The 25,708-nt window shown below is 39.5% G+C and overlaps 1 protein-coding gene across 4 annotated transcripts in view; it reads left to right on the plus strand.

Annotated features, from left to right (window-relative positions):
* The first annotated feature begins 356 nt into the window (after window positions 1–356).
* CIT (citron rho-interacting serine/threonine kinase) overlaps window positions 357–25,708 on the plus strand; it is a 68,818-nt gene continuing 43,466 nt past the window's right edge. For all 4 annotated transcript variants that reach the window (XM_066331329.1, XM_066331330.1, XM_066331331.1 and 1 more), the window contains exons 1-12: window positions 357–478; window positions 1,220–1,361; window positions 2,618–2,793; window positions 3,687–3,788; window positions 3,979–4,121; window positions 4,978–5,071; window positions 6,433–6,636; window positions 7,178–7,331; window positions 14,670–14,850; window positions 21,879–21,984; window positions 22,858–23,001; window positions 24,329–24,448. In XM_066331329.1, coding sequence (XP_066187426.1) covers window positions 383–478; window positions 1,220–1,361; window positions 2,618–2,793; window positions 3,687–3,788; window positions 3,979–4,121; window positions 4,978–5,071; window positions 6,433–6,636; window positions 7,178–7,331; window positions 14,670–14,850; window positions 21,879–21,984; window positions 22,858–23,001; window positions 24,329–24,448 — 1,662 coding nt within the window. In that variant the 5' untranslated portion in view covers window positions 357–382. The remainder of the gene's footprint in view (window positions 479–1,219; window positions 1,362–2,617; window positions 2,794–3,686; window positions 3,789–3,978; window positions 4,122–4,977; window positions 5,072–6,432; window positions 6,637–7,177; window positions 7,332–14,669; window positions 14,851–21,878; window positions 21,985–22,857; window positions 23,002–24,328; window positions 24,449–25,708) is intronic.

Consider the following 25,708-nt stretch of genomic DNA (forward strand, 5'->3'; position numbering starts at 1 on the left):
GGTGGTTCGGGTCCTCCCGCTGCAAGCTCCGGAGTTCGGGGGGCTCCCAGCGCGGTGGCGTGTCGTCGTCCCTGGAGGTGTATAAGAAAAGACCGGCCGAGGCGCTGAGCGCCGCGGGGATGTTGGCACGGTGAGGTTCGCTCACGGGTTGGACTTGAAGGTCTTCAACGTTATTACTTCTGTGCTTCTTCCCACTTTAATTGATGGGGCGCTCCAGGCGCGTTGAAACTCACAAATTTTGTCCCTGAGGAAATGTAGATGTTACTTAAATTATATCCCCTCCTCACGCATATTTTTTACATAGAGTTAGGCAGTCAAGTGCTTCCTGAATGTCCCTGTTCCCCTTTTTCAGGTGATCATTTATACGAGATAAGCTGTAAAGATGTTGAAGTTTAGGTGTGGAGCTCGAAGTCCGGTGGAGGGAGGAGCAATGGAGCCCATCACCAGCCGAGTTTCTCGGCTAAATCTGCTCTTTCAGGTGAAGAACATCTGGTCTGGGAACAGCTGATCTCGATTTTGTGCTTGTCCATTCTATTCTGTGTCTCAAAATACAGCTTTGCTTGTTTGGATGCTGAAATCATGTCTGTGTCATTCTTCGGGGTAAAGAAAGGGATAGCTAGGTGAATTTTAAAGTGTAACTGGTCTTACATTTTGTGTATCTGTTGATGTTTAAGCCTGATGGATTTTTTCACATAAAGATGGAATATTGCTTTCTCTGCCCTGTAATCTACAGTTTTTTTAATGAGTGAAGGAGCTGTGGATTTGTCCCAAGATGGATTTATCTAAGGGGCTGTTTTTTCATCATCTGAGGTCCAACAGCTTTTCCTTCTAGAGCCACTGTTGATGCTGATTTCTTAAATTGCTTGTACCATGAAAAAACCTGCATGATGCAGTGTGAAGGAAAAGGTCAGTCAGATCAGAGTCATCAGGAGGACATAGATTGTTAAAATCTGAATCGCAGCTTTCTTGAGAGGGTTAGTTTAGATGCTTGAAACTTTAAAGGATTGCTTTGTCTAAAAGAAAAATACCTATAACAGCTATTTCAGATAGACAGAGTGAGTTGATATATTTACCTCACACTTCTGTATCATTTGCCTAATTTCTGAAGTAGTGATTTTAAAATGGATAATATATAATCTGCTCTATACATCTGTTATTGATTTGAGGCTTTTCATTGTTGTCTGAGATTCCATCTGCTGTTGCTGCTTTTTTTTTCCAGGGGAAGCCACTCTTTGTGACTCAACAGCAGATGTCTCCTCTCTCCCGGGAAGGCATCCTTGATTCATTATTTGTTCTTTTTGAAGAATGTAGAAACCCTGCTTTAATGAAAATTAAACATGTTGGCAACTTTGTCAAGAAATGTAAGTTTGTTTAGACTAATTTTCAGGTGTCACTTTGTAAAACAGTTCTTAAGAATCTGCATGCTAGAGTAGTGCTTTAGTTGCTTTGATTGTAGCCCAGGACTTTGAGCATCTGATATTTAGTTGGCAGACTCATCTCTGCAAAGGGGATCTTGGCAATCTCAGTAAGGATTTTTTCAGGTCTGAGAAGATCAAATGCAAGTGGCTTTTGAAGTGCTGTGACTCAAATGTGACTTCTTCTTAGTCTGTACTGTGTTTATATTTGAAGAGGTACTTTCTTGGAAAGTGAGTACTGGCTACAGCAAAGTGCTGAGTGCACCACAGAAGTATGGCAGAAGTTGAGAGCAGGGTAATGACAACGAGAAAAAAAAAGATTTGAGAGAGAAACTTGGTAATCTCTGGCTCTTTCGCTTTCTGGATTCCATGCGTTACCTGAGTTTTGCCTGTGTAACTTGTAACTCTGGGCTTCAGAAATACAGGTTCTAAAGGAGTAAATTTTTTATTGATAATGTGGTCAGATTCCTTTTGGGGAAGAGCAAAGAAAATTTCTATCGATTTTTCCATTAAGATATAGCATAAAGACATTTGGTTTCAAGCTAGATGTTGTGCCCCCTGTTCTAGTTCCACTCAATGGTTGGTAGGTATCATTGGCAGGCAGTAGTATCTGCTAGCTTGAAGAATTTTTAGAACAATCTCCCATGAGTGACTGATTATCAACAGTTCATGCTGACTGGATCTAGTCAGTGGAAAACTTGAGCTTAGTATCTGCAATTAATGCCTGTGGTTGTTAGACAATAGAGTGGTGCCTCCCTCAGGCAGAGGAGCAAACCCTGCCCCTGGACTGGAACTCGCTGGGTAAAGCCCTCCTGTTTAGAGAATATATTTTGTATTGATAAAGGATGGCTGGAAAGAAATTAGAAACCAAAGAGGTTCTCAGCCTCTGATGTTATGAATGGGACAGAATTATGGTTGCTATGGGAACTGTCTTAGCATTTCCTGATCCTTTTGTATGTACCATATTTCAGACTTAACTCTGCATTGATACAGTCTTTTTCTAGTTCTGATGCATGCTGTTATTTTTAAGAAGCATATTCTGGAAAGACTTAACATTTCTTGAGAATCTGGACTTAATGTTAGGATTTTTTTGGTCTTGGTTTGCTGGGGCTTTTTAAAATTTTATTCCCTAGTTTCAATGTTGTCTCTTTTTTGTAAAATGCCAGTTGCCAAATGTAAAAATAAGTATTTTATTTTTATAGATGCAGAAGCTATCGCTGAACTAAAGGAACTGCAACCCAGTGTGAAGGACTTTGAAGTAAAGAGTGTGGTTGGCTGTGGTCACTTTGCAGATGTCAAAGTAGTGAGAGAGAAAGTCACTGGTGATGTCTATGCTATGAAGGTGATGAGCAAGGAGTCCTTGCTGGCGCAGGAGCACGTATGTATATTTGTCTGTTATGAGAGTAGGAGGATAAATTGCAATTTGTTGAGCACTTCCTTTCTGTCACTATTATTAGAACTGAGTTAAAAATATATCTTAAGAAAGTTCATCCTTCATTTCAGTGAAGCAATACATTTGTGTGTAGTTTTGCTGTGTTTAAAAGCCATTGTCACAGTCTGTGGGTCTGTTGGGTGAGGTGCCATCCTCAGATGCCAAAACATGCCCCTTCTTGTGGAGAGCTTCCCATCTAATTATAAAGGAGAAAAACCCCAGATGATGAAAACACTGAATCAGTATTGATCTTGTTGATGATGGCTTGAATTTTCAGACAATCTATTCATTAAGGGTTTTTTTATTTTAAAGAGCAAAGTAGAATGTCAGGAGTGGGTGTGAAGGCAAACTGTGGTGACTGGATTTTTATGGAGAGCCTCTCGCTAGCTTGAGAAATGTGTTACTTGGAAACTTAAAAAAGGGATAATGGAGGTTGTTCTCATAGTTTGGTGAGAAACAGAAGTTAATCTTTGCTGACATGAGATGACAAGTAGGACAGAGATACTCAATGAGAGACCTCATGAATTTATACAATATCTGTATCAGTTGTTCCCAATACATGGTGCAGTAAGGTTGCTCCTGATATCCCTTAGCATTGTTTGTGGCTATGAAATGGTTGAGTTCCATTTCTGGAGCTCAATTAAAATTACCCTTTCTGGGGCACAGATTGACAAGAAAGCAGAGTATGGTACTACCCTCACATGGCACTTGCTCAGGAAACAGCACTTAATAATTTCTTTGTAATTTTTTTGTGATGTGTGCCAAGTTTTTCTAAAACTAGGGGATTCTAATGTATTCTCACTCCCTCTCATCATGATGTAACAACACTTTTTTGGTAGGTGTCATTTTTTGAGGAAGAACGCAGCATATTAGCTCAGAGCACCAGTCCATGGATTCCACAGTTACAATATGCATTTCAAGACAAGAAAAATCTCTACTTGGTAATGCCTGGTCTTTGATTTTTCCTCTACTGAACACGACTGTTGTTGATTTATTAAAAAACAATGTGATGGTTGAAATGTACTCATTTTCTGTAAATTTATACATAGCACTGTTTGATATATGCCCAGTATCATGCTGGGGAGTTGAACGGAATATCTTGTATATCTGCTCCTTTAAAATTGTGTGTAGGTTATGGAGTATCAGCCTGGTGGGGACTTGCTGTCGCTCTTAAACAGATATGAGGACCAGCTGGATGAGAATATGGTGCAGTTTTACCTTGCAGAGTTGGTTTTGGCCATTCACAGTGTCCATCAGATGGGTTATGTCCACCGGTACGTAAAGGTTGCTTTGGGTGCTTCTATATTCTGTCCTCTCTCAGTATTTCACATGCTGGGGCAGAGGACAAAATCAGAAAATTAATCAGACTCCCAACTATAATTGTAGCTCAGGGCGTTGACTTTGATGTAAAGTTCAGACCAATATCAAGAAAGAAATGTTACATATATTTTTCTGGAGGCTTAGTTAAAAGGAGCCTTAATGTTGCGCTATAAAAAAATTTAAATACTTTCCATGGATTGCTGCTTTTGGCACCAAATACTATGGGAATTAATGTAATTGTTAAAAATTGTGTGCTGATTGGTGAATAGGGCAATATAGGATGTTGGAGTAGTTAAATATCACAGAGTTTTCTCTCAAGGCTTGGAGACTGTTACTGTGTACATTTTCAAATCATATTAGTATTTTAAGAAATTATTCCATTCTGAGGGTGTGGAAATGTTAGAAAGTATTTTATGTTCCAAGAGTTTGTAGTGGCTGCACTTAGAGCATGGGCTATGGCTTTCTAGTACAAGGCCACTGGCTGAGTTTGAAAGATGTGTGGATTAAGTTCTGAGAGAGTTTGGGAAGAAAACTACAAAATACTTTACTGGAACTCAGTTACAATGTGGTCAAGCTGCAAAATTACCTTTTCTTTTCATCTGCTGTCAGTAATTATTAACCTTCCATGAAATAAGGGGAACTGTAATACTTCCATGTTTGCTTGGAAACTGAGCAACTTTGGAAAAAGGCTCTCACTTGGAAGGCTTTATTCATATGGTTGAGTATAGCTGAGTAGGGATATCCTGTTCCCTGGATGTGACAGCAGGGAATGGTCTGGAAAGGTTCTGATTGCTTTCTTCTGGCTTACAGGGATATCAAACCAGAGAATGTTCTTATTGACAGAACAGGACACATTAAACTGGTGGACTTTGGGTCAGCTGCCAAAATGACAGTAAACAAAACGGTAATAATGTGGATTTAAACTTTCTGTGGCTTGTTTGGATAGTCCAGTTGAAAAGGAAAAACTGACTTTGTATCTGTTCTTTGACTGCACCTTGCTCTCCTCTCTTCTGCCTTTCTTGTCCACCATGAAATCTATTCACAATCATATTTTTCCATTTGTGAATGGCCTTTCAAGCATGAACTCAAGTATCTTTTGCAGCTCTCAGTAGATACATATTTGCTTATTAACATATTAATACACAAGAAAGGAAAGGGTAAGTGTGCTTTCTCATGGTGCTATGATACAACATCAGAGTTCTACAGGTTCTTACAGCTGTTTAATGCTGTGTTTAAAGAGGACAGGGATTGATAGCTGGAATGAAAATTGTGCCTGTTGTAACTAAGGTGACACAACTTTGAAGACTGGAGAGGTCTTGATCCAAATGAGTCACATTTAAATATTCTGGGCTTCACTTACCCAGAAAGTATTGCATCAAATCTAAATCAGTGGAGTTTTTTTATAAGTTGCTTGTAAGTTTTGGTAACTGCATACAACTTCCAGTGAAAATTTTTAAAATTTAAATGTATCTAAGTGAGAACATGAAGTTCTCTACCATATTTCCATCTTGTTTTACAGTTTTTATTTTTCCATAACATTTTCTTTGTAATGTGATTCTTAATATCCTGTTTTCCCTGTTCTTACATTTTCTCTGCATTGCGTTTTCCTTTTAAATTTTTTCTTCACATTATCTCTTCAGTCACTCACAGGTTTTTGTGTTAGCCTGCCTGCTGTTTTGTTTCATTCTTTATGCCATTCAGTACAAAAATGATTGCAGCATTGACTTCTGAATTACCTTTCCTAGCAGTCCAGAAATTCAGATATTGGTACTTTGCATGAACACTAGGTAAAAAGATGAGGGTGATAGAGAATGTAGTGAGGGCAGGAAATATTTATGCCTGAACTTGACCATTTTTGAAATTTCAGCTATGACATCCCTGTTAATACTAGCTGAAGCAGAGTATGTTTGCTGTTTAAAACAAACATCAGTTTAGTATTTCTGTGCTTTTTGGGATGCTGCTTTTTTAGAGGTTTGTACTTTACAGTAACAATTAGCTTTGATAATTTGACTCTTTATCCCAAATAGCTTACTTTGTTTGTTTATCAGCAGTTTCCTTAAACTGGCTCTTCTTTGCTAAACAACTTCGCTTAAAGGTACTTTCTTAAAATTCACTTGGAGGGCTGAAAATTATATCTCATTAAAAAAAAAAAAAAAAAAAAAAAAAAGAGAGGGGAGGTGTGGGGAGATAAAACCTTTGTTTTATTACCAAGCTGCCATCGAACAGAAAGTGCTGTAATTTCACTTGGTTTGTCTTTGCTCCTAGGTGAATGCCAGGCTCCCTGTGGGCACACCTGACTACATGGCCCCAGAGATGCTGACAGGGCTGGGTGGGGATGGCAAAGCCTCCTACGGCCCCGAGTGTGACTGGTGGTCCCTCGGCGTCATTGCCTATGAGATGATTTATGGAAGGTCTCCCTTCACTGAAGGCACTTCAGCAAAAACTTTCAATAACATCATGAACTTCCAGGTAGGGAGAACTCCTTCCCTGTTCTCAAGTAAAAAGGCTGTAACTAAAGGCTGTTTTTCTCAACTTTAAATGAAAGTTTGTGGATGTCTCTGATTTGGTCATGTTCATAAAATATTTGGAATATATGCACTGTATTGTAGCTATATGTCTCTGTATTATAGGTATCGAGTTATTTTTTTAACAGGTGTCATCATCCCTCATTCAAAAAATTCTAAGCCACAAACCTTTGGAAGTTTGTGAGAACTTTCTGGTGAAGTATCTACTTTTACTCTTCCATTTGAGTGTGCCATCAGCCATTGTTCAGCATAAGATGGTGACCTGGGGTACCATTTTCCTGCGTGGGAATGGTTGTTCCTGTATTCTTATCTTTACTGCAGTAAATGCATATAAAAGCCTACTTGGATAAAATGCACCATGCTTTTATTTGTGTGCTATAAATATTCATCCTTTGTACCTGACATATCTCAGAATAATGAAACTTAATCTTCCTGTTCTGAGCCTGTTTTCCTACTGAGCAGAAATCCATTTCTTTCTAATGCAGAGATTTCTGAAGTTCCCAGAGGATGTGAAAGTTAGCAGTGACTTTCTTGACCTGATCCAGAGCCTGCTCTGTGGGCAGAAAGAAAGGCTGGGTTATGAGGATCTTTGCTGCCATCCATTTTTTTCTAAAATTGACTGGAACAATATCCGTAATTGTAAGTAGAATAAAATTGTATTTAGAAACAATTTCTGGGTTCTTTTGGTAATGGAAAATTTTGTACAATGAGTATTTAAGTGTGTTTGATCCGAATTATTCGTAATGAAACACGACTGGTTCCTGGAGCAGGTGTTTTCAACAAAACAGTTCATTTTGTTTTTTGCAAAGGCTATGTTAAAGGCTATTTCAGGTGAAAACTGTAAGGTAAGAGGAAGTTAAATAAAACTCCACATGAATTTCTGATGCAGTTGCCATATTACTGCAGGCACTAAACTGGAAAATCAAAATGGCCCTTTCCATGTCCTTCCTGAGATTAAAAGGCATCAGTATGTTTTTTGGGCCTTTCCCACCTTGGTTTGCTTAATTTTGGCTTCACCTTTTCTTGTTGTTGTTGTATCTTCAGCTTTCTCTTTTATTACTTGTGAACCAACTTTACTTACTTTTGGTTTATTTTTTGTAATTCCAGTAGGTGATGAAATGTCTTTGGCCATAGGGCCATTAGAGCTTTTTGTCAAAGTCAGTGGGGATAATGTATTACTATTCTTTTTTTGGTCAAAAATCTGTTCATTCAACCAGGAATAGAATAAAACCAGTGAACCAGATAATTCTCTATGCAGAAAACTGTTTATAATACTATGTAAGCAATGGAATTTGGAAGTACTGAGGCACTGACTTCATGGCAAAAGCAAATATTTCACAGTCCATCAGTGATCTCTGTATGGGGATGTGATTATGTTGGAGAGTATTTTAAATTATTTGGACTGTAAGATTATCTGGGCGAGCACCATGTCTGCCTTACGTTTTTTATCAAATATGCTCTAAGGGAATGATTGTGCTCCATTTTCTATGATAAATTGCTAAGCCAGTGTTTCTACTTTTGATGACTATCTCAGCACTTCAGCTGTCAGCTCCACAGACTGTTTGCTCACTTTTCTGTTGATTCATTAATTTTGGACTTGTGGAGCTGCTGTTCTGTTAAATTCCATTGTTTCTGCCCTTTGAGAGCTGTTGAGCCTCCAGCCCTTTGCATCACTTGAGCATACATTTCCCAGTGCTCTCTGCCTTCTCTCCCCAGAGCCCTGCCTAAGCCATCAGTTTCTGTTCCTGAATTTTGTGTTGCATTTATATCATATTATCTCAGCTATAGAAAGGAGAATGACATGTGAGCATATGTTCTGGTGTTTCCTTGGCAATTGCCTGTCTAGTATTCACACAGCTGCACGAGTTAATGGAGCATTTTGCTAATTCGTGTGGCAGCAGAGATGCTGATGGACAAGCCAGTAGGCAGCCCTGGTGTGGTTATAATGTTGGAATAATCATTTGGGATTTTAAAAATCCCATTTCTGTCTGCAGCTGGCCAGCGGATTGCATCACTCCCTGTAATATCCACACCTACCTGCTGTGAGGATTCATGCAGTTTTGACCCCTCACTTCGTTGTTATGCCTCATACTTGATAAACCCCCACTGTAACTAGCACAAAACGCAGCAGTCTCCGTGCTTTAAGCAGCAGATTCAATGTATCACCTATTGCTTTGCTCTCTGTAGTGGTTCTCCCTGTGCTGCTTTTCTGAGCAGTGCTGCTGTCATTCTGTTCAAAACCTGAGTCAGGTTTGACCTGGGCTATCTAAAAGCTAAAGGTTTCTTTCTAATCTTGACCTCTGCTGATAGTGATGCTTAACTGGAGCAATGGCAGCTTGAGAAGGTGGGTGATGGAAGAGGTTATAGGATTTAGATTTACATTAAAGAATCTCACTCCAAGTTAATCTGGTCAAAGACTTTAAGGTTGTGAGTGTTGGGACTGGGTGATCCTAAAGCCTTTGCCAACTGAAATGACTCTCTGATCCCACAATTATTAAACAAATTCTGTGTCAGTATAGTCAAACTTCCCTATAGCCTGTAAGGGCAGTGATGTAATTTCTATTTCAGGCTGAGCAAGGTAGGGAAAAAAATGGTACCTTTGCCTTTCAGGTATTTAATTATCATGCTGAGAGCTCCAGGATAGCCATTCTTAATGCACCGATTTTGGCTAAGAATGTTTCATTAAGGGGCTTTTCAGTGTTACATTTGGTTGTTATGGTAACCTATGAAACACTTGACTTTTTAGTAAACCCCTTTCCAAAAGATCATTGCCTCTAAAAAAAGCTCCAAACTTCCCCTGGGTCCAAGTAAGGTGTATCTGTAGAAGCACCTCTTAAGTGGCAGAAACAGAATCAAGCTGTTAAACCTAAGGTTAGGTTTATCTGAATTTGTCTCAACAGGTGCTTTTTCCCCTTTGTTGCAGTATTGTACTGAAATACACTTATAGATTCTGCTCTCTGTTGGTTTTCTGCTATTTAATGACTTCTAAAGCTTATTTAAAAAAAAATAACCCCACCCTGAAACAGATACTACCACACTTCCTCCCCAAAAATAAAATAAAACAAAACTTCCAGAAGTTTGTGTTATTTTTTCATTCAGAATTTCAAATTCAAATTGTGTTCAAATTCATTCAGAATTTTCTGAAAGTGTTTTGGTATTTATTTACCTGAAATAAACATATTTCTATCTGTGTTTCAGCTAAATGATCAAGTATTTCACTGGAAAGTTGATATCAGTTGATAGTTGATAGTTGAAAGTTGATCATTTGAGTATCTAAAATCAGAGGTAGAGAATGGGGGAATGACATACTTGAGTTACCAGCAATGAGGCTGCATTCTGTATAATTTGGGGATTTTGTTAGTTGTCTTTTGTTATTTGACATCAATAAACAGCATCAGCTTTTTAATTTGGAATCAAAAATCTGATTGCTGAAGTCTAGCTGGGAGACGGTCAGAAACCTTCCATTCTTACCTAAGCAATATGTGTACAGCCTAAAGAGCCTTTCATTTTAAGAATTGCTTTGCTACTGCAGTCCAAGAGGTCTTGAAAATGGAATGGCATATTTTGGACTTCCACATGGAAACTATATATATGAAAAGACAAGAGTCAATGTCTTGTGCAAACAGAAGCACTTGAGAAAGTATTAAAGATTGATTTTTAAACTTTGCTGCTGTTAAACAGGCAGGACCCAAATCTCATTAGTCATAAGTCCAAGACACATCCTTATGAACACCATGTTTTCATTCAGTATATTCACAGTTACACATTGTGGTGTTTCATTTAAATTCTTGTCTTCAGAGAAATGTGTTGACTTGTTCCTTGAAGCGGGGATCACTCACAGGTTGGAAATCACTTTTATTAATAGAAATGTATGTGTTGGATCATTGTCTTGACAAAACAATGAAGGTGTTAAGATAATATTTTATAGATAGGTTAGAACTAGAAGAGTGCCTTTTTTGTAAGAGGTCTTAGCAAAAATTTCCTTTAATTTCATCACTGGGATTGTCTGTTTTTCTTTCATAACACTTTCTCAAATAGGTCTGTTAGAGCCTGAGGAAGAGGAATGCCTAACCTATTTAAAAAGGCTGTGTGGATGCTTTTCCTCAGAAAGCATTTATAGATCACCTTGTAGATCAAGAGGAGACACATTTTTATCCTTAAGAAATATTCTGTATTGCCTTTAAGTTTCCTATTTCAGTTGAGTCTTTCACTGTCTCAAGGGAAATGCAGTCTCTCTTTTCTGAATTTGCATGAAAATATTTTGAAAGGATGGAAAGACCTGGTTGAGGCAATGTTCTTTGTACCAGTCATAAACACACACACTGAGGCAGAGTTTAAAAAAAAAAAAAAAAAGGGGGGGGGAGGGAGCTTTTTTCTATAAAAGAGACTTTATCTAATCTTAATGATAAGCTGATTAAAGTACTGGAGTATGTGTGGTGGTTTTGGATTTTTCCTTTTTTCTTTTTCCTTTTTTCTTTTTTTTTTTTTCTCCCTTAAACTTAGCAACCTACAACACCCCCTTTTCCTCTGAAAGTCATTCTTTGGAACAGATGGAAGAGGGTTACATCCTTCCACAAGTGGGGATGTATCTAGGCAAGGAATTGGCTTTTTTAAAACATGCAGTTCTCTACAAGATACTTTAAATGGTAAACAGAACATGTACGTTCATTGTAACGTGTTGGAGACAAAAGGAGCTCTTTGTACCCAACCAGTTTGTGTGAGTAGAAGCACTGGGTTTACTGTCTTTTTGAGTAATACTTTCGCCTCTCTTTGGGGTGAGCCTGAGAAAAGTGCAAATTTGTCACCTTGTCAGATGTGATGGCATGATGCTCACATTTATTTCTCAGAGGCTTATCTTGACCTCTGCTGCAGGATCCTTCCCTTTAAAGAAGCAATTGATAAGCACATCAATGTATTTGCATTCACCAGACTTCATCTTGTTCTGAAAATGCTATAGTTGTGTGACACCTTCCTGATTTTAAGCAAGAAATAATAACTAGAGATTATGCCATCGTGTGACCCACACTTGTCTGTTTTAGTTTGGTTTTACAAGACTACTCTGTTTATTCTGTGGGTATTTTGGACATCAGATAAAAAACTCCTTAGTCTGAGGAATAAAAATTTATGAAGAAGCTACCACACAATTAGCAACATCAGAGTGGATATAGCTTTTTAAAAAAGTTGTTCTCTCTTACCCCTAAGTGATTTTTTTTCTACAACATGCTGAGACTTCTTCAGAAGTTCTGCTTCTCATTTTCAGCCACTGTTCACAAGTTCAGATCTACTTAACATCTAGAGGTGTTTTTGCTGAATGACTGTTCCAAGTTTTCTCTGTAGTTGCTACTATTTCTTGATACAAATATTGTAACAAAGTTATACTGCAGAGTTGCAGAGATTTTGGCCTGTTAGTCATGGATTTTAGTGAATGTAAAATAGAGGGTAGAGGATTTTTTCTTTTTTTTAAAATCTAGTATTCACAATTTCTCTTCTTTGTTCTCATATTTTATTAAACATCAGAGGAAGCTGGAGTGTAAGGCACTGTGCTCCTTAAACTGGTTTCCTACCAGCCCCAAAGGTTTGCTCTGTCTCACATTCAGCTTTATCTCTGTGCATCTGTTCCCCCACTGAGCGCTTTTTCATCTCTTTATGTGCATGCATAGCTAAATGATATTTTCTTTTATGCATGTGGTTTGTGTAGCAGTTCTTATTGTTGGTAAGAGGAACAACTTTCTGTTTAATTGCAAGGGCTTGTAGATGACTCTTAAGATCATCTTTGCTAATTTCTGGTGGGAAGTAAGGCTTTAGATGTCTCTTTCAGAGATAAAGTTATCTATCAGGGTCTGGGGAGAACAGAATAGGGTGCTTGTACCATTATAAAAAGGCAGCTAAGTTGGTTTTTGCTACTTCTCTAAAAACATTCTGGACTTCTGCAGATGAAGTGAAGAGTTTGCTGTTTTCTCTATTACTTTACCCCATAGACAGTATCTGCCTTCAAAAACAGTGTTAAAAATCCCACAGCAACCCCTTTTGTGAGAAAAAAATTGTTCTGTTAGCAAAGGTCCTGAAACTAAAAAATACTAATCCTGAACTGATCCCCCTCTACTGTGAACTAATTGCAACTTTGGGCTTATCTGTGCATTAAAGATGATGCTCTTACAAATTCTTTTCTGTTACTTCTCTGTTTTTAATCATTAAGAGTAGCTGGACATTATCCTGACATTAAGTGATTTTTAAAAAGAAATACATATCCCAACTGACAATCTATATTTCAAAACTATGTTTATGGTGCATAAACATCAGCATTACATTATATATTTTTATTATAACTAGTAAAATAGAAGAAATTAATAAATTCGTAATCCTCACATAAATTTAAATGTTCTGGAGCTGGTAAGTTCCAGTAGGCTGAAACTGCTTACTAGAGAACCTATTTAATTTGTATATTTTCCCCATTTATCTCATTCTAATGTACTTGGAACTACTGTACATGAACAGCATCTGCTTCATGGAATTTCTTCTCACTTCCCTGCTTGGGAGCAACATCAGGATGGCTCTTCAGGGAGCTGCTACCAAAGCCTGCCCAGATTCTTTATTTTATTTTGGCTGTTCGCGCTGGTCTGGTGGGTAGTTCCAGCGAGGGAATGGAGAGTTAAAGGCGGGCAGTGGAAGGCTTTGGCAGCCTAGAGGGAGCCAGAGCCTCCAGCCGTGACTGGCCGTGCCCCTGCCGCTCACGGGCAGCGGCGTCTGTCACGCTGCAGGCAGGTCGGGTAAAAGCCGGCATGCGGGGACTGGGGAGCAGGGAGCCTGCACTGCAGGGGTTGGAATGTTTGTTCCCGCTCCTCATCAGCCCTTCAGCTACAGGAGATCCATACTGGATCCATGGTAACGGTTTTAGCACACTCCACTTCCATCAGCTGGTGACAATGGGCTGTGCTAGCTGCCGGCTGAGGAGCTGCCTCTCCTTTGCTAATCTCGGAGTTGCAGTGAGCGGGGACCCGAGTGATGAAATAAATAAATAAATGTTCGGAAACGTGATTTAATGAGGTGGAGATTACACAGCAGGGCTTCTGCATTCATTCCTTTCCCACACGTAGCCAAGCCAGCAGGTAGCTCGGGTGCTGCACATCACCGAGAAGAACTTGTCCTTTTGTTCCTTAGGTTAATTAAACTGAAGCAAGCTCGAGAAAATCATCTGAAATTAAACAACTGCTTAGCAAGTTAAGTGGTACCAATTTAGAAATTATAGTAAGAAATACATTGTAATTCCTGCTATTTATACCTCTCTTCAGGGCTGATTGTATCAGAGCCAGACTGCAGTGGTGTCCCGGCAAGAGTTCCAGATCTTAAGCAAGCTCTTATAGAGAAATAAAATCAAACTTCTTTTCCTAAAGACCAGTGAGCTTTCAGTAGATATAGTTTATTAGAACCTTCCAGGAAAAAGACTAGTTTGCTGTTGATTAGAAACCCATGCTGGGAAGATTCTTGTTAGTATTAAAGGGTAAGATATATCCCTTAGCTGACCAGCACATCATCAGGCTTCTTTCTCAGGTAGTGTCACTAATTGGACAGGTTGGAGACATTTTCTTTTTCAAGATGAATCAGAATCGACAGGCTTCTGGCTATATTTACAGTAATGATTTTCTTAGCCTGGTGCTTTGATTTTATTATTTATGTGTTAAAAAACCCTAACATCTTAACCTTAAAAAAACCCAAACCCCAAAATCTCCAATGCCCAAGCTCCATCCCAGTTTGATCAGTGTGGGAGATGCTGTGCCTGCAGAGTGGTAGCCATGTTGGCAGCTCAGGGGTTAATCTCTTGTTGCTGTAATACGCTTTGAGAGCAGCAGCTCAGTCTGCTTGTGTTAGCAAGATTAAAAGCAGGAGCTGCAGTGCCATTGCAAGCACTGAATGAGTGGGACTGTTGCAGAGTGAACTGTAGCTGAATTTTGTCTTTTCTTCTTGCTTTTTTTCCACCAGCTCCTCCCCCCTTCGTTCCTACTCTCAAGTCTGATGATGACACCTCAAATTTTGATGAACCAGAGAAGAATTCGCGGGTTTTATCCTCTACGCGCCAGTTGAACCCAGCAGGATTCTCGGGGGAAGATTTGCCGTTTGTGGGGTTTTCATTCATCAAGGCTTTGGGGATACTCAGATCAGAGTAAGTAGAAATTATTGCTCAGGTGGATAGGACTGCTGGAAAAATGGGAAGGTTTGTTACAGAGAGGATGGTGTGTGTGTGTGTGAGGAAAAGGTGTTTTAACTGACCTGTACTCTGCTGTAGGGAAGCTGCCAGATTCGGGGTTTATCTGTTGCTGGTGTCTCTTGTGCATTTCCTACTGTTCTCTGATTATTTCTGGGATAAGGGGGAGGAAATGGGATGGAAAGATTCATTCTAAACCAGTTTTTATTAAAATTGTAGTTCAAATAGTTTGAATTAGTTGTTGCTGTTAAGCAGGGAGCAGTAGGTGATCGCATTTCTGGTACTGCAGATCCCTGCAAAGAGGAGAATACTGAGGAGTTCAGAGATGGAGAAAGGGGATGGTGTTATTTTATTGGGTCAGAGAGTGGGCACCAAGTGCTTGAAATGTGTAAGGCTGAATCAGTGATCCATAGAAAAGGAGCTCCACTAACCTGGGAATGTGCAGCGATGGGTCAGTGAGCAAGGGAAGGAGCTGCATGGCAGCTGGCTCTGTGCTGCTGGGTCAAGTTAAATAGGAGCACTGGACATTGCTGTGTTGTGTGTTCGGAGACAGGAGATTCAGATAAAATATGCAGTGGCCGTGTGTGTGGTGGGATGTAAAGACCTCAGAGAAATGGTTTTCAATGGAAAGAAAACATGATTTTCTGAGAGAATGGGAGTCAGAGAAAAACAAGAATATAAACAACTTGATGTGGTGACATAAGCCATTTGATGTGGTGGTTGGTTGGTTTCTGATGACAGAGCTATTGAAAAAGTATTAGTGCAGTGTGTTAAGTTGGGAAGTCCTTAGCTCAGGACCAGGAGGCCTCTCGGGAACGCAGTGGCTTTGGCTGGGTTAGTGACTCAATGCATTGTGTTTTCATGTCAACCCTCATTCCCTGCTGCTGGTTTGCTCCCTTCAGGGACTTCCTTGTCAATCTGTCTTAATGGAGTTTCATTTTGTGTCATATTGGTTGTGATAGTTGCTCTGCAGTAAGCTTGTCACCGAATTTGGTCATACTGTTGACATCTTTGATCTTGCTCACACCATGAATCAAGGTTATATGATGGTTATGCCAGAAATAAGAAGGGAATCTTTGGCTGCCCCTCCTCAGCAGAGTTGCTTTTCTGGCCAAAGAGGAAGGAAGGGAGAGCATATAAAACCTCAGAAAGTGTTCTTTTGGTGAAATGATCTAATATTGTCAGCAGGATGGAATGTTAGATCTGTAGATACCTAGGGTTAAAATCTGTCTTAATTTATGAGTGAGAGAACTTAGGCTGTTATCTTGTCTGCCTGGGGAACTGCAATCTGTGTACCAGGTCTATGTGGCCATTCAGGTAACAGTCAGAAAAGCCTTAACAATTACCATATGTGTGTGCTAAAACATGCATGTAATTTGGCCCAGGACTAGAACTGAAGAGGAGCGTAGGGTAAAGTCTCAGAACAGTGGTGTAACTGTGCTGCAGGCTGAGAGAGCTGTAGCAGATGGACTGAGGTGCTTTCTCTGTGGAGCTGGTACCGAAAATGCATATGGAAGTTACATTTGAATTTTGGGAATAGGTGAGAAGAGGTATAGCAAATGAATATAGAGATTAATGTCCTCTGCAGAAATTCTGACTGAAATGAAATTTGTTTGTTGTGGCCTGTTTTTCCTTAAACTGGAACAGAAAGTCATCTTATATTTAATTTTCCCCCAAATAATTTTAATATAATTAGCTATTGATGCTTTTTTCCTTAAGTGAGATCTCAATAAATGCACTTATTCTTAGCAGTAAATACTTGCCTTTTATTCTAAGAAGGTGATTTAAGTATGGCAAAGCCCTTACAGAGACTTTACAATACCTGTATTTAAATAATACAGTGATTAGTTTATTCTCAATACCAATGCAAATGGGTCTCAAAGATAACTTATTACTTATAAAATACTGCCCGCTGTATGTTTTATTTGAGGAAATACAGTGCTGTTCCTGTCCACGCTGCCTTGGAAATCAAATTCTTAGGTGAAGAATAGTAAAGTGTGCAGGGGGCTTATCTCTTGTGGATCTTGGGATACCTTCTCTGGAGGGTCCTAAGTCATGAAGTTTATCAGTCCAGAATGTTTTAAAAAAAGCTTTTCCTGTGGAAGTCTAACCTTATGGTTGCTAAGTGATGCAGATCTGTTTTCCTGTCTGCAGCACAAACCCTCTAGTGCTGCTCACAGTAAGGCCAGGCAGCTGCAGAGTGCCAGTGATGAGGTGCTTGAAACTTTCTTGCACTTTTAATCTGGGGGCTGTCAAATTGTGAAGGTGAGGGTTATGCTTTTGCCCTTGTCTACTGGACAGTAAGAAGCTATGACTGAGCTGGGAATTTCAAATTCTTCAGAGAAAAGGCAGCTAAAAAAGAGGGACAGAAGAAGGATAACAGAAGTTCTGTTTTCCACTCTCCCACAATGACTTCGGGCTAGCAGGTTTTGTCCAAGTGACTTAGACCTGTTGCCAGAAATTATGTGGTTGGTGTGTGGTTTAGAAGGGTCTGTTGAATTACAGTGTTCTGCCTGCTGCCCCATGCCATGAGATTTGAGAGGAATTTGTGTCCCTCTAACAAATGTGAGATTTAACAAAAATGCAAAAGGCACAGCAATCATGTGTCATAGGAAGCAATCAGGAGAAATCAAGGGCATTGCTTAAGTCATGGGTTCCTCCTGTACTAGCAAAGTGTTTAAGTGAATCTGCTCTTAGAGAAGAGCTGGGCTGAGGCTGCAGAGAAGGACCAGCTAACTCCTTCTCTCATCATGGCCTCTGAATTCTGGATGTGGGGAAGAAAAGCCTGTCTGACTGCAAATCTGGCTGCTGGTTTGGCTGCAAGTGTGTGACTGTGACAAGATAAGAGGCAACCAAGGGTTTAATTCCATTAAAAGCCAGCTCCACCTTACTTCCTGTCCCTAACCATGGCTGATCTCCAGTGCTTAGAACAAGTGACAGAAACCCTTAGCTGCCAAAAATATGCATCAAGTGGTGGAGGAAAATTTTTCTTGTCCTTTGCAGGTGATAGCAGAAGCATAAGATAAATATCTTATAAATCCAAGGCTAACCAAATATACCAAACTGCCTAATAAAAATAAATACCTAATAGAATTAGTGCCTAATAAAAAAAAAAAAGCCCACCCAAATAAAATATATCAAAATACCTAATAAAAAATAAGTGCCTAATTAAAAATAGTTTATTATGCAAATTTTGCCTGCCTATGTTCTTTCTGTAAGGTCCTAAAAAGTGGTGTTCCTCAAGATTTCTGAGGTTTTGTTTTCTGGTTTGTTTTTGGTTACTGGGGTTGAGGTTTTTTTAATTTAAAATTTTGATATGGATTCGTGACTCTCATTATAAAATACTGAGAGTTAAAATGGGCCATTCCTCTAAAAAGAAGGATTTCTGCTGATTTCTTCCAACAGTTTGTTGGGTTCTGGTAAGCTCTTTCACCAAAGATAGATGAAAGAGGAAGCACAGGATGAGCATACCAAAAATATGCTTTGCTTCAGCGAGCTCTATTCACAGATTGATGGTATCACTGTTTGTTTTTGGTTGGTTTTTTTTTAGGCCTGAGCAAGCATTTACGAGGGGGCGGAAGGTACAGATGAGTATAATGCTAAAAAGAATAGAGCATGAGGGATGGGGGATGAGATTATCAGCATGTTGTGTGGGGGCCAGGATTAGGACAGATGGTGCCCATGGTTGTGAGAAGGAAGAAGCACAGGTGAGTTGGGGCTTTAGGACAGTGGCAGAAAAGGACACAGGAAGTTACAAGGTGTGATGGGATGAACAAGGTATGAGTTGGATACCAAGAATCAGCTCGGAGCCTTTCCCATGCCAATGCTTTTTTCTTCTTCCTCTCAGCCACGTTCAGACTGGAGGAGCTTTTACACAACCAGCACCATTTCTGCTCATTCTGCTGGTTGAGGCTGCTGCTGATCTAGCTGTGAAATCACTAGTCAGCTCTAAGTTAACTTGGATTTTAGTCATGCAGGCACTGCTTCTCTGGAAAGTGGATTGGCGCAGCCAGTGCTGTGAGAGCTTGGTACTCTAGACTTGGCTTTGGATTTTTTTCATCTTTTATTGCAATTTTCTTGTTGATGGAGCTGGTTACCTTTTGTTAATCTTTTTTTTCACACTTGAGAGGAAATAGCAGAAACTGCTCTGTTGTACTAAGAGAATTGATCCAGATGTAGCAGTTAATTAAATGAAATACTCTGAGATGGTCCCAGCCTAAATGATAGCTTTGCATCATGGCTTTTGATGTTGGATTGTATGTGTTTAATTTCTGCAATGATGCTGACTGAGGAAGAATATAAGTGCCCCAGAAATGTGGGTATTTTCCACCTTGTCATGCTCTGTTGATAGCTTCTATCACCATGACAAGGCTTATTAGATTAGCCAGTATTCCATTTCTCTTGATTTCCTCTGTCTCCCCCTTTCTGATACTTTGAAGGCTGTATGGATGTTCAGGAAGTTGTTCAAATACAATTTGTACACAGGAAAGAATTATTGGGAGAGCATATCTCCTAAAAACTATGTGTCCAGAGTTAACTGAGAACATCTTCCCTTGGGGATAAGATGTACTGTGTCCATGGCAGGAAAATCATCATGTCACCAGCACATATATTTTTAAGGAATGTCTTCCTCACTTTGGACAGGGATGGGGAAGAAAGATTCTAGTTGTGTCTGCAGCCTTCTCTCCCCTTAAAAAGCCAACACCAGCCCTGAGGAGCAGCTCCCTCTGCAGTCACCACATGAAATCCAAACTTGGGCAGTCTCCTGTGCCCTAGCCCATCCCATCCCACCTGGCTGAACCACCTACCTTTTGCAGAGCTCTTTATTTCCTTCCCTGAATCCCTCCTGTTCCTGCCTGCCTTGCAGTGCCTGGGGATGCTTTCAGCTGGCTCACCATGAGAAATTTTTGAAATGCAAAATAGCGCCTGTAATATTGGGCTCTGATTCTTTTAATAGCAAATAAAATAAACAAGCAAAAATGATGAATAAAATTAGCTTCTTTGGGGAGGTGGAATAGAAGACACAAATAAAACCAGCTCTATGAGAACTGGCTAGACTTTTCTCAGGTAATGCCTCAGGCCTGAAAAGAGTGGAGGTAAAAAAGTGATGGTTAAGGTTGAAACTAGAACTTAAAGAGATTGCTTTAACCAATACAGTTCAGACCTGTAAAAATAAATTTTTATTATAAGAAGATTTTCAGATTTGTCTCAGTACATATTTGCAGCTATTTACATATATTTGATTAACATTTGAAAGCAGATTCCTTAGTGTCTTTTTTAGTTAATGTGAGCTTTAATTTGTATTTTTAGACTGCTTTTCTCAACTATTCATTTTTAGCCTTGTTTGTACACCCAGCTGTTATGGGATTTAATATGCATCTTTCTCAGATGGTTGCTTTTTCTCTGTAGGAGTATAGACACGCTTTATAAATTGATTTTTAAATATGGTAATTTGATGGATCAGATTGATTGGACCAGGGCTAAAGGAATGCTGCATAAAAGCATTAATTTTAGACATTTTTTTAATAAGTCCTTATCATATCTCTATCATTGATATGCAGGATTGTTTCTTCTAAGTTTTTCCATATCAGGTTTCTGAAGAGATATATTCATATCTGACCTTTCAAGGCAGCATTGGTGGATTTTGCTGTGCTTGTTTGCTGATATTAAGAGTGTTTCCTAATCACTGCTCAAGGTGGTGGTGCTGAACATCTGTTTGATACAGAAATGTTGCTGCATTTTTGTAAAAATCCATGCATATCTTTCTTTGCCTCTGCTGCAATATCCAGTTGGATTAAGGAGTAGATTTTTTCTCAGAAAATGGTGGTGATGGAATGAAACTTTCCTTGGTGTTGAGAGGAGCCTGTGCTGCTGTGTGTGGGTGTCTGGCTCTGTGCAGAGAGCTGCTCGAAGCTCCTTTCTCTCCGTGGGGATAACTGGCTGCACACCAAACTGTGGCCAGGAGAAGCAGAAAGCAACGTGTGGGCAGCCTGTGTGATCTTTTATTAGCACCTTGATTGTACTGCTGCCTTTTCATCTATCAGTTAACACAGCTTCCATCATTAACTGCTCGAGTCTGAATCATTTTATGTGAGGGAGAATGTGATTTTTAAAATTGTGTTTTGATGTGTGCACTTAATTTTTGGTTGCAGGTTGCATATTTAAGACTGTGCAAAGCACTAAAAATATGCTCCTAAACATCACGTGGCTTCCTATCACTTTCTAAAATAGATTTAAACTAACAGGAATGGTAAACTTTTTAAATGCTGAGTCCCAATTAGACAGAAAGCTTAAGAACAAGTAAATATTTTCCCCAGGTTTCTGGAGTCAGATTGTTTTGAACAGTATAGTTGTGTCTCAGGGAAAAAAAAATTACTTCTAAGTGGAACTCTGAAGTTCTGCAGTGTGACTAATCATATTGATATTGATTGGGTTTGTAGGGATCATATGAATTGGGTTAGGGAAGTTTCAATTTTGATTCACAGAATGTAACTAAGGATATTAAATTCTTCTTCCTGTGGTGCAGATTATGACATTTGAAGTTTGTAGGGATTTTATACTTTGATGATCATTTAAAAACCTGCTTAAAAATAAAGTACCAAGTAAAAAGCATTTCTCTGAAAATCTGTTATCTTTCCACATGGTTATGTTGACTTTATGCTCTGTTTTTGTTGCACCTATAAATCCCTACAAATCATGCAAAACTGCTGCTGTGATTTATTGTTTTGCACTCTGACATAGCCACTGATGGAAAATATTAATATTGTAACTAGAAGTACATGTGGATTGTTTAATAATGATGTACTGTCGTTAGCTTTTATGGTACGTTTGATCTGCAATGATGGCTGTGAGGCTGTGATTGCTGCACAATCACATTTCTTTTATCCTGGAATAAGTAAGTACCCAATGACTTTACGGAGGCTGCATAAATCAGATTTTTGTACCTTTTGCCCATATTCATGTGCTGTTTGGCTTTGCTCTTTTAGATCTGTTTTTTCAAGTGTGGATTCCCCAGCCAAGGTCAGCTCCATGGAAAAGACACTTCTTCTCAAGAGCAAAGAGCTCCAAGACGCCCAGGACAAGTGTCACAAGGTATTTATTTATGCGATTGGCCACACCCATTGCTCCAGGAATCTGCAACCACTGTATGTCCAGGGATCTGTCAGATGCTGCTGATCATCCAGACTCGTGGTGGGCAAAGTGCTTTTCCTTCAGAGAGGTGGCTTCCTGTCCAGTACAAAGGGAGATGAATTTAGGCCATGCTGTTGCTGTAGATACTTTTAACTTAACAAGAAGCGGCTCTGGATTTTAAACAGTGCTTTTCTCAGCGTGCCACAGACGACTGCTTCTTCCTGCAGGCCCTGCCTCTTCATCAGACACACATTTACAGCAGTACTGTTCTGAGGGCTCTTCCTCACTCATCAGCTCCTGCTTATATAACTGTTGTCACGTCACTGCTTATGGTGAACGTCTTGTAACTGTTGCTGTGCTCCAATAAAGGGAACCTGGTGGAGTCTTTTAACACTTACTGCTTGTCTTGAGACTTTTATGAGAGTTCCATTACTTTTCTCCCTGCTCGGTTCTGGATTTGACCATTTGCTCCTGACAAGGAGATGGGGGGAAACCATCTTCTGGTCCAGCATGGATTTGGGATAAGGTTAAAGTGACCCATCTCTGCAAGTCAGGTGAAAAATGATTGTGTCTTCTTTGCTAACTGGGGTTCGAAGAATGACTGAATATGAACAAGCAGCTTGAATGAATGGGGTGACTTAGACTTACTACTTTGTCCTTAAGAAGAACTGTGCATTCCTGGAGCAGAGACAATGGTATCGGAATTTAAACACCATTTGGAGAAACGTAGCTAGAAGTCTCTTGGAGACAAATTCCTTACAAAGAGAGCTCTGAAAGTAGCACTTAACAAAGCTTTTGAAGCCTCCCTTTATAACCTCTTGATATTTATTGCAGATGGAGCAGGAAATGACGCGGTTGCACCGGAGAGTGTCAGAGGTGGAGGCTGTACTTAGCCAAAAGGAGGTGGAACTGAAAGCCTCTGAGACCCAGCGATCCCTCCTGGAGCAGGACCTGGCCACCTATATCACAGAATGCAGTGTGAGCCCTTACACCAGTCCTTTCAGCTCTGAAGGCCTGAAATCTGGTGGTCTTTGTCTTTCTCTTCCATCATGCTTTCAGTGGGGTACTTGATGGAGAGAAAATACTATGTGAGAGGATATCTGTTGAACATGGAGCCCTGAAGTGTTTGCCAAAGCTTGATTGGTAGTTTTATTCAGATGTTGTTTCATGGTCATGTGCTTAGATCATGCAGGAGTGACTACTGTCCTGGTCTTGCTGAAACTCTTTGTGATGTTTGTCTCACTGGCTGTGCTAGAACATGCCTGGGTTGTGCTTTTTGAAGGTTTCTTAGCCGGAAGAGGATGGGGCCTAATCAGTGCCTAGACAGAAATCTTCAAGAACAAATAGGATTAGGAAACAGTAGTGTTGCCTCCATCTGTGGTGTCCTGAGTTCAGACTGATCCCGTTCCCCAGCCCAGTGTCAGGGAGGATCTAGGACAGGTGCTATTTTTCAGGTAGAATATAAAAATGAGGCTGTACAACCATGTCTTCAAGGATCATTTTTCATGAGAACTGGAATGTCTGCCCAGTTGTCACTGGCAATATTCCAGTGAAGATATTTTCATTCTAGTTGATGGTCTCTGTATTTTCAGTTAGATACACAATTATGTTTCCTCTCTTGTACCAAGAACAAAAATGCAGCTAATACTCTGTTCCAGAGAACTGGAAACGTTTCTGATGTCTTGGTTTGTTGGGAAGGACATCTTAAAGTGGGGCCAAGTGATTTTTCCTATACTGAATGCTGCTAGGTAAAGCAATAAAATTCAGTTTGTATCTTTCTGTTGATGAATAACACTCAGTTAATAGGAGCACCACTCCACTGGTGACTCCAAATTTGGAGGTAAGGCACGTGCTGAGATACAGACTCAGCTCTTCTTTTCCTTATAGAAATTTAACAGTGATTAAAGCATTTGTCACTTAACAGCAACAAGAAAAATGTAAGTAACATGAAGTTGAAGGATTGTATCTAGGTTGTGAATTAATAGTGCTGGATAAAATATAGATAAATGCTGTCAATAATGGATGCCTTTTGTGATCTGTGTTTGGTTTCTGTCTCTAAACCTGATGTGAGGAAGTGGAGATTTGAACTAAGATTTAAGTTGAGTAAACAGTGTTTGTAAAATGGGCTGCTTCTGTTCAGATAGGAGCAGCACTGGCCATGAATTTCATTAGGGTTCCATCATTGGTGCCTCCATTTTTTTGATGCCTCACTGCAGTCAAGGAGGCATTTGTGTAACTAAAGATCTTCATTATACAACCATTTGAGAAACCAAAGCCTATGTATTGAACATTTTGCTTTCTGCAGAGCTTAAAGCGCAGCCTGGAGCAGGCACGGATGGAGGTGTCTCAGGAAGATGATAAGGCACTACAGCTACTTCATGATATCAGAGAGCAAAGCCGAAAACTGCAAGAGATCAAAGAACAGGTATTCCTGCTTCTTTGGGGAGCAGGGTGGCTGCCCACAAATAGGCATTCTTGGCATATTCTAGCTCTGGTGCCAGGATTGCACTGGGTGTTGATAGGCTGTGATAACTCCCAAGCTGTGTGATTTCACAGGGGTTCCTGAACAATACAGCAAGCAACAAAATTCCACTTGTGTATTTTGCAAGTAAGCACAAACTCCAAACTTCACATTTTTCTTTTCCTGAAAAGTCCTGAAAGTACTTTGTCTATACAATCAGTTAGGAGAAAGTTGCAATGCTTTAGTAACATGTTGCACTAGAAGCAACCTATCCATTTTAAATGGTATGGAAATTTCACAAGATAGTGAATCTTCACCTGGGAGAGAACTGAGCTAATGAATTTTGTGTTGGTTTTTAAAAAATTTTTCTTTTTTATCTTGCAATTTATTATGCTTAATGGCATTTCAAAATAGAATGTGTGTTGCCTAAATATTCTTTTCCTGATTTGATCCATTTGCAAAGGAGAAATTAATTATTTTCTTTTCCACCCAAAGAATGTTGAAAATTCATTAATTCACATAGATGCTCATAAGAAAAAAGAGTCAAAATTAAATAAAAACATTGTGACAAATGTGGCCATTTCAAGGGAGAACCCATTCAGTTTTATGAATTAACAGCAACATACTGCATTGAGAAAAAGAAATTGAAATTAGCTATAGCATTCAAACAATTCTTTGTGATTATCTGTTGGTTTTCATCTTCAAAGCACTTTACAAACATTAACTGACTCATTTCAAAGTCTCTGAGACAAGGAAGCCCAGAAACCTTGGTAATAATTCTCCAGACATGAGTAGCTCTTATATAAAAAGTAATGAAATGCAAACCCAACCCACTGGATGTAGCTGGCCTCCATAGACTTCCTCAGCATTCTTCTGGGTGGTTGTTTTATGTAATACCAGGGATCTAAAGCTCCCTGCTCTCTCTTCTGGTGCTTTGCTAGCAAAGTTGCTTTAAATACTGAAATGGGGAACATTTTTGATGATTTTAAACATCCATAGATTCTTAGGCAGTACAGACACATGTAACAGAGGAAACATAATGCAAGTAATTTTTAATCAAACACTTTGTCCCAGAATCTCTTAATTTGGCTTGTGAAGATTCACAATGACATAAAGAGGCTGCTTGGTTCAACAAATGAATCCTGCAGACTTTCGTGTCTGTGGTGGCCTTCTGAGCTCCCTGAAACACAAGTGCAAGAACTTGGCAACCAAAAATGCTGAAAG

The sequence above is a fragment of the Sylvia atricapilla genome, chromosome 17, assembly GCF_009819655.1.
Source record: "Sylvia atricapilla isolate bSylAtr1 chromosome 17, bSylAtr1.pri, whole genome shotgun sequence".
NCBI lineage: Eukaryota > Metazoa > Chordata > Aves > Passeriformes > Sylviidae > Sylvia > Sylvia atricapilla.